Here is an 8900-nt window from a genome sequence, read left to right as displayed (position 1 = left end):
TTATGACAAAAATACATTTAAGGCATCTTAGATATTTAAATATTTTAAGGCACAATATTCTTAAAACGACTTACAAATTATACAAATTGTAAAACCTCAAAATTTAGAAATCTTATTAATTTTTGTTTATAATTGTACCTTTATAATGAACTTGGCTTCTCTAACAATCGCACTTTAAACTTCAAAATGTACATTCACAAAGAAAATGGTTATCAAAATAGTATTTTAGTGAAATTAAATTAAATACCATCATTATATTTGTAATAACTGAATTCTACGAGTATATTTGAAAATTAAACTAAGTAAATATGGCGAGATTATTATCATTTAAAAAAATCAATAGTCAAAAATTAATAAAAAAACGTGATTAAAAAGTACAATCAACGTCATTACTTACTTCGGCAAAAAAGTGTTTCTGAAAGTAATGAAGTTATATTGTGAATTTACTCTCACAAAATTTACTTAAAAATATCCATTTTCAAAAAAAAAACTCATTTTTTTGTAGATGTTAAGGTAAAGAAATCGCATGGTTATAAAAAAAAACATACATTATTTAATATCATACAATTTATGAAAAATATGGTTGCATAACAATTCTATGGTAAATCCATAGAAAGTCTTCTAAAAGATGGACATGCAAACCAGCACATACAATCAAAATATATATCATAAAGGTTATTTTCTAAAAGTTTAAAGTTATTTATTACTTAAAGCAAACATCCTGAGGAAATTTATTTTATTTAATGATTAAAAAGAAACTTCCTATGTGCTTTATCTAAAGCTGAAATTTTTTACTGCAAGTTATGACAACAGACAAAAATTTGTTTTTTTCTTCAATAGTTAATTTTTATTTATTAACGTCCAAAATTTTATTTAAGTTGAATATTTGGTGTTAAAATGCATTATTAATTTGGTATATAAAATAATTAAATGATTTTTTTTGAATTCATCTGCAAATTATCTTAAAAGGTTTTAAAAAGTATTGATTGTACTAGATATTTTCACTGAGTATGTATATTAAAATGTCTAGAATTGTTATCTATAATTGAATCTAACACATTTTAAAGATAATCTTGAAGTCTTCCTTGTATAAGTTTTATGCATGACTGTACTTCTTCACTATCTGCAACTAAATCCTGCAGCTTGTCTTGTGTATCAATTAGTACATCCTTATCCAGAGAACCTTTTTTTAATGACGTCATGCAGAAATTGATCAGAGCCTTAAAACACTGTTTCCTATGAGCATTATGTGGCTGATTATCCCATACTGGTGTCGCTCTTACGTAACTCCAAGCAAGAAATACATATTTAACAACAGATTCCCAATGCTGTGAGTCAATTAATGTTTTTCCTTGCTCAATTAAGCACTTCTTGAATGCAGCCAAATGTGTGGATGCACGTGAGAAAGCTGGTGAATCGGTTTTGGAAGTAAGTCTCGATGTTGGTAGACTTTTGAAAATATTTGACTTCAAATAGCTCAGTTTCTCTTCTAAAGGAGTAAGATCCGGCGTTGGCATTTCTCTTCTTATTTCCTGTTCTATTTCTGGATGATGCTGAGTTATACGTTTGATTATATTAACAAGTTGAGTTGGACTGAGACCTTTTAGAGCAACATCTATCGGACCTCTGAACTCTTCCACGGTTTTGTCTAATCTGAATCTTTTGATAGGCGGTGTACCTTTAATTGGGCTGGTTATTTTAAATTTTTGTGGTGTGCTAAGATCACTAAAGTCAATCTTTTCAGGTGTTAAAGGTATACGTTCGGTTTCGCCAAGTAATAGACGTTTTCTCGGTGTCGAACGAAGAGTCACTCCAAGTTTAGGAGGTGAAGTGCGACCAGGAGAGTTCTTTGGTGGAGTTCGAATAGTAGAATGAAATGTTGAGTTCCGTTTGGTGTCTATATCGGGAGACCATGTTACTGGTTGTCGTTTTCTTCCTGGTAGTAAAAATTATTGCCAGGATATTAAAAAGTCCCATGACAAGAAAAAAATATGAGTAACAAAGATTATCTCTGAGTTAGTATACTATGAATTTGTACATATTTCTATTATTCTTCATTAAAGAAAAGAAAAACAGGAATTCTTATGGAGTTAATTTATTAAAAAAGAGTCAAAATTTTAGGCTCTGGTTTAGATCTGAATAAATTCTATATATACCTTAGTCTACAAAGTGACCTATTCTTGAACTTTATTTAGTTAGTAGAGTATTCTGCTTAAACATATCATTTTTTTAGTTTTCAAAGCCTCATAGCAGTACTAATGCCTGGGCCTTCTCCAGCTCTACAATGTGGTTTGTGTTTACTGAAGGAAGATCCACATAACTATACACCAGTAGGGACTTTACAAGATGTGGAATAGGGACACATATTACTTAACTAGTAAGAACCTAATAACTTATAATGTGCATTATGGTACTTACCTCGCTGCTGTATACATAATTCGTCGGGAGAGGGTGCCGGGCTGAGGTAGCTAGGGGGCAGCGCCGGCGACAGCTCACGTAAGTTGGTGACGGGTTGAAGCGGAGTGACGCGGAGACGGTCCAGGCGCGTGGGGATCTCGGCGAGAGCGGCCCGGGTGCGACGCCCCGTCTCAGGCGTCGCCGCGCCCTCCATTGATTAAATAACTGCTGTAACGTTTGATAAAACAACATACGAAAATGTACTTCAATGTATGTTAAGGAAATACGTTATTTTAAAGTTAACAATTTGTATTTGAAGAATAAATCTCAACTTGCAAATGAATCGGAATATCAGGAAACATTAAAGTTACAAATAGATAAGATATGTTGACAAAAATGAAGTACACTTTCCCGCCTAAATTAATATGTGCATTACTGTTCATATAAAGCTTTCATATTAGCTGATCTGAATCAATTCATAACAGTCAGTAAACTATCAGATTGAACATGTTTTATAAATTTAAATAATTTTAACGTTACTTACCAAAACAGTAAAAATCAAAACAAAGCGTTAATCTTTTACAACAAACGTTATTCGCGCACAAATTGACAGTTGACCTCAAAACTTAAAATGACAGACAAAACAAAGTCAAATCAATTGCAATAAACAATAATCTATGGTTGTGCAGCTACAGCTGCAGTAGAGCAGCCATTGCCTCCCACCATTACAAACTTCAATAAAAAAAAAATTGAATAGTTACATCACATATTTCAGTAACTTACGTTTTAGTTATAATAACTGAATAAAAGTAAAACTGTAAAAATTTACTATTTGGAATGGTAATTTTTTTATTGTTCTCCGACCATGCTCAATTTATGACATTAGCTTATCTGTGTCTGTGAAATTATGAAATTGAGTATTGAGTTATGTATGTATGGGGTTTGTTTGCTTATTTTTAATTTTTAGTCAATGTTGACTTGAATGTCCTATAATATACAGTGTAGTAATATATTGTACATATATGTAATTTGTAATATTTGTTAAGAATAAAACTAAACTGATAATGCACTAGAATATTTCCTGTACGTGGACTTTTAGTGAAAAATTGTGACCTTTCTCGAAACTTTTTCTTAAACTCTAGACGAAACTAGCAAAAAAAGTGTTACGTTATTATATACAATCATTTCTTTATAACAAATAAAGTGCAGTGATTTGGATAAGAACTGCAGGTGGGAAGTAGGCCAATTTGGTGGTAAACAAAAGCTTTGCGCACTGATATATCGTAAGTTCTAGATTGGTTGTACTGTTATTTTGTCCGGACGATGGGCTTTGTATTGGGTGGTTGTGTTTAGCATATCATGGAAAGATTGTCTCATGACCTAAACCTGGCACTCGAAGAAAGTAACTGTGGCCGGCAAGAGCGGCGGAAGCTGGGGCTACGACGGCGCACCAGATCCGCTGGGAATTTGCGTTAGTTTTCAACAATTTCTTACATTATTTAACAATTAATTATTTTGTCAATAATAGTAATGACATGAATACAATGAAGTTTTGTCACTAATCCTTTCAAAATAAAAAAAAAATATTATTAAGAAAAAAGTAAAATTTTCACAGTATAACTTGACTAGGATAAAAAGGGTAAAAATACATGTAAGAAAACATTTTAATTTTGTGAATATTTTTTTATAGCGGCCACCGTAACAGTAAGTCTAGTAGAAGATGGAAGCTCCAGCAGTCCACCACAAGCACCACTCATCACACAACCGCTGTCTGACTCCGATGACCCTCATCTCAATCTGCACAAGTCCACCAACCTAAAGTCAAGACAGTACTGCCAAATCGGCAACTTTGAATCTGATTCATTCAATGAAAACTTCTCTCCCACTCGTCCAGCCAATGCTAGAAGGAAAAGAAAGTATAAGAAGATGCCAGTAGAATATATAGATGGAAAAAGGTCACCACCTGTTGAAATATTGAGTGTCACAACTGAGGTTAGATGCTTAAAATAGTATAAATAGTTGCTTTGTACTTTTTAATACAGTAGTGCTGATTTAAAATGTGTCTGGTTTTGGTATAGATCTGGTACTGCCATTCTCTAAATATGCTAACTATATCCAATTTAGGTAATCTATATATATAAAAGAAAGTTGTGTTAGTTACACTATTTATAACTCAAGAACGGCTGAATCGATTTGACTGAAAATTGGTGGGCAGGTAGCTTAGAACCAGGAAAGGGACATAGGATAATTTTTACCCCGTTTTCTATTTTTTATTCCGCGCGGACGGAGTCGTGGGTAAAAGCTATTTAAACATATTTCTTTTCCATGAGTCATTTAATAAATATTATCTCATTTTGTAGATGAAATGTAAAAATTTCAGAAACTTAGTTCAGATTTAATAACATCACAACACATAATAGTGTTATGAACTAATTGTCAATAATTTTTTCAGTTGAGTACTTCTCCAACTACAATACTATTACAAACACCAGGATTATCACCTTTGTTGCACATCGGAAAACATAAACAAGAAAGGTAAATAACTGTTATATAATTTTTTTCTTATGTACATTAGTCAAGTTTTACTTATGTTCATATTTTTGTTATCATGTCATCTGCTATAAAATATAATGATGACATGTTTAATGTTCTTACCAATAAAGTAATTTTTTTTTATATTTTGTAATTAGAATAAATACTATTAATTTTTTGTTTGATATAAAATGGTTCTTCCGTCTGAATGCATTTTCATGGTTCTGCTATGGAATCTAAAAACTTCAGCAGAAATGTGAGTAAATAATTATATTTTTTTTTTATTTTACACATAAATTTTCAATGAAAAATATAATTAAATAATTCAGACTGATATGTCAGTTATTTTATTAGCTTACAAAAGATAAAATGGCATAGTTATGAAGTAAATTTTAAATATTTTATTTTGTTGTTGCTAAAATTTAATTGAAAAGTTGGTATTGTTTTGAGAATTATTCTTAGAAATGTGATTTAATTTATAACTAATAAATTGTGTTTTAATATAGGAATGCATTGTGCGGTAAAAGAAAATGGTCTCACAGAGATAAAGGCGATGTTTGCGAAATGAGAGAAAGATCATTCAGCGGAGGCTGCTCTTCCAAGTCAACATTCTTCAAAAACGATTTCAAATCCAAAAGACACGACTCAGACAAGAAACGGAGAGACTCTATCCTACAACCAGGTAAAATTGTTCTTAAATCTCAAAATACAGAAGATCCGAAATGTTCAACGTTCACAAATACACCTTCGTTGCCAGGCAGTTCAAGTTTTAACTTTGTGTACAAGAATCCATCAAAAAATGGTACACCAATACTGTCAAAAATGACTGGCTATCGAATAACGACCGATCTACCACCTTTCTTTAATCCGACTGGTAAAAATTGTTTAGATGGAAAATATCAGAGGAAGATAAAGATGTTCAACAAGTCTCATCCGCCCAACTCCCTAAGGAATCCTTTGCAATTTGATGATTCCAACAGTGGAATGGATTGCACTGGTAATGAAAGTAGTTCACTCAGCAGCAGCGAATCAGATGGAGTGGTCACCAACGACAGCGATAGAGAAGGAGATGATGAACTAACAGACTGGCCTGGAATTGAAGAACTGAAAGTATTCAATAAGAGTCTAACATTCAAATCATCTAAAGTCAATAATAATTGCACAAAAACAGTTAGCAGCATGCCTCCACCAAAACGATTGAAGAAAGAGAATATTAGTGGAAAAAGTGCTTGGAGTAATTGTAAGAATCGATTCAAAAAGAAAAGAGCTAAAGTCGATTCCGGTAATGATGATGATATGATGTCAGATTCCAAAACAATAATCGATTTGGAAGATGAAGTGGTATCGAAAGAGAATAGAGATATTCTACAACCGCATTCGTCATTCTCTAGTTTTAGTGACATAAAGAACGCAGGAGTTTCAGGGAAGAATGCAGATGAGACGTTTTTTCAGTCCTTTCAGGTTTTCGTGGAGAAATCTGAGCAAAACGAGGAAGCTATCAATCAAACGCCGCGGACGAATTTCACGTTACAGAAGACGTCATCGAGCGATTTGAATATAAGCGAAAAGTCACCACAAAGCGATCATTACTGCAGTGAACATTCAATGGGTAATATACCAGTTGCAGAGATAAGGGAAATTCGGGCCGGATGTAGGAGGATAAGGGAGGAACGGCCCGGATTTCTTATATTGAGTGCGGCTAATGAACAGTTGTCTAAATTCCTTCAGGACTCTTGTCAAATTGAGCTGAAGCTGCCAAGTTTGCAAGATCCTGAGGAAAAGGAGAAATTGGAGTCTTTAGCTAAACTATACTCTTTGGAACTTGAAATGGAGATGGATCGACCAGTACTGAGGAAAACAAGGTATTTATTTCCTTTAATTTCAAAGAGTAGCTGTATATTAACTCGTTTAAAACCTTAAACTTATTCAAAAAGACATATTTTTCTTTACATGATACAGAGTAAAAAAAAATATATTTAATAATTTTCAGCAACACAATGCAAGCAATTCGCGTTGAACATTCCTGTCACAATTTCCCTTCAGATCACAAACGTAGATGTTACGGTGAGGATAATGATTCCAGCTTGAGTCTGAGTGATCAGAACTCGGTCACTTCAGCTCATGATTTGGACGAAGTACAATATCCAGCTTCCGAGGACCACAAATTGGAAGCAGAAGATAAACTATTGGATAACTTTTCAAGAACTTTAGTTGATAATTCCCTTCTAGATCCAGGTGATGTTGATTGAATTTTTTCCTACTTTTAGTTCAAATTATTTTGTATATAACCATGAAATTCTACTACAGTAATACTTGTATTAAAATATAGTATGTTTTTTTTTTCAAAAAAGGGTTTGTAAGATGACAATATTTAAATTAATACTTGTTTTGATAGTCCAAAGTTGAGACAATTTAAAACAATGTTTTCAATTTATCTGTAGCTTTAAGACTTTGTTATCTAAGTATTTTATAGTGAAATAGTTTTGTATATAATTATGTTATTATAACTTAACTATTTGGTCTTTATTTTTGTAAGTCTGAAATATAGTTATTACATTATTAGATTTCTAAAACATATACCTTGCTTATGTACTTGCCGTTTAGGGCCAAATTTCAACAATTTTAGTCAAAATTTTAACAAAATTGTTTACAATATGTAGTACTATTATATACTAGATTTAATAAATAAATAAACATTCAATAGTTTGTAATATTTAATTTAAATATGTATATTTATAGTTAACTATGGTTCATATCAGAGTATGTTAGTTTTTTTTCAACATTATTAAATGAAATAAAAAAAATGTCATTATCCTTACAAATATAAAGTATTATGTAAGTCTTAAATTTACTGAACATATTTAAATTAAATATCAATAAAAATTCAGTTAACTATGATATTATTAAATATAAGAAAAACTTTATAAAAGGTTATATACATAGATGTATGAAATATGTAATTGTATATAAATAAACTGTTATTATAGATATTTAGTACTTTTTATTACTAATTATTGACATTTGCAAATCTTATATATATATAAAGAAAGTCGTGTTAGTTACACTATTTATAACTCAAGAACGGCTGAATCGATTTGACTGAAAATTGGTGGGCAGGTAGCTTAGAACCAGGAAACGGACTTAGGATAATTTTTACACCGTTTTCTATTTTTTATTCCGCGCGGACGGAGTCGCGGGTAAAAGCTAGTATTATATAACAAAAAAAGAGGAGGGTAGACCGGAAAAAAATATCCTAGTCTTCCAAACAAAGTTTGTGTATAACATATTGTCATCCTTGTCCATTATCTTTGACAAAACAAGAGATAGCAATATGTTTAAATGAGGTTTTTGATCTCGGAAACCTACAGTAAATCAGAAATAACAACTTTATTGTGATAATAATTTATTTTCAATCATTAAATATACAAACATAAAAAAAATTAACAATGAAATATAAAAACAGTGAGCACCTGAAAAAAACAACTATTCATCTAAGTATATCCACATATTATTCTGATTTTTTTAATTGAACTAAAAACAAATGTGTACATTTTTTTTAAATATCAATTGCTTCAAACAAATTAAAATTGTCCAAAGTCTAATAATAATTATAGATACACTTAGAAAAAAAATGTAAAGATAATTTACGATATATTTGATACTTTTGTGTTTTATTTCCCATACTAAGAAACATTTAACAAAAATTATCTAAAAAATAAATAAAAATTTAGATGTTTTTTTTTTTTAATTTCGACAAATTCGCCATTTCAGTCTGTTTGGTCATAACCAAAAGGGGGGGAAAAAGTATTTTGTAAATTTTTAATCTATAAACTCTCTTATATTGTGATGTGATCATATCACAGTTTTTTTTTAAATCCAGTTAATCTGTAAATAACCATAGATAAAATAATTTGTAATATTGAGTTTAACTCAATTTCAATCAAATAATAATATTTTATAATTTCAACAAT

The 8900-nt window shown here is 30.9% G+C and overlaps 2 protein-coding genes across 6 annotated transcripts; one reads left to right on the top strand and one right to left on the bottom strand.

Moving 5' to 3' along the window:
• Nucleotides 1-955: 955 nt before the first annotated feature.
• Nucleotides 956-3023, bottom strand: LOC106719879. Of its 2 annotated transcripts, none has more exons than XM_014514350.2 (3): nt 2942-3023; nt 2419-2625; nt 956-1936 (listed from the first exon to the last, which is right to left on the bottom strand). In XM_014514350.2, exons 2-3 carry the CDS (start codon nt 2609-2611, stop codon nt 1062-1064), a joined length of 1068 nt encoding a protein of 355 aa, XP_014369836.2. In that variant the 5' UTR covers nt 2612-2625; nt 2942-3023; the 3' UTR covers nt 956-1061. The 2 variants fall into 2 exon arrangements, with proteins under 2 accessions (XP_014369836.2, XP_014369837.2); XM_014514351.2 differs by having other exon boundaries at nt 2419-2622.
• A 322-nt stretch (nt 3024-3345) lies between these two features.
• LOC106719826 lies at nt 3346-7178 on the top strand. 4 transcript variants are annotated; one of them, XM_014514274.2, is made up of 6 exons: nt 3346-3868; nt 4088-4389; nt 4850-4932; nt 5436-5611; nt 5687-6791; nt 6920-7178. In XM_014514274.2, exons 1-6 carry the CDS (start codon nt 3757-3759, stop codon nt 7176-7178), a joined length of 2037 nt encoding a protein of 678 aa, XP_014369760.2. In that variant the 5' UTR covers nt 3346-3756. The 4 variants fall into 4 exon arrangements, with proteins under 4 accessions (XP_014369760.2, XP_014369761.2, XP_014369758.2 ...); XM_014514275.2 differs by having other exon boundaries at nt 3347-3868; nt 5819-6791; XM_014514272.2 differs by having other exon boundaries at nt 3347-3868; nt 5436-6791.
• The last annotated feature ends 1722 nt before the right edge of the window (nt 7179-8900 follow it).

This window comes from Papilio machaon, chromosome 14 (genome assembly GCF_912999745.1).
Source record: "Papilio machaon chromosome 14, ilPapMach1.1, whole genome shotgun sequence".
In the NCBI taxonomy this organism is placed as follows: Eukaryota; Metazoa; Arthropoda; class Insecta; order Lepidoptera; family Papilionidae; genus Papilio; species Papilio machaon.
Note: the sequence above shows the minus strand (reverse complement) of the source record. Positions and strands in the feature narration are given on the sequence as shown.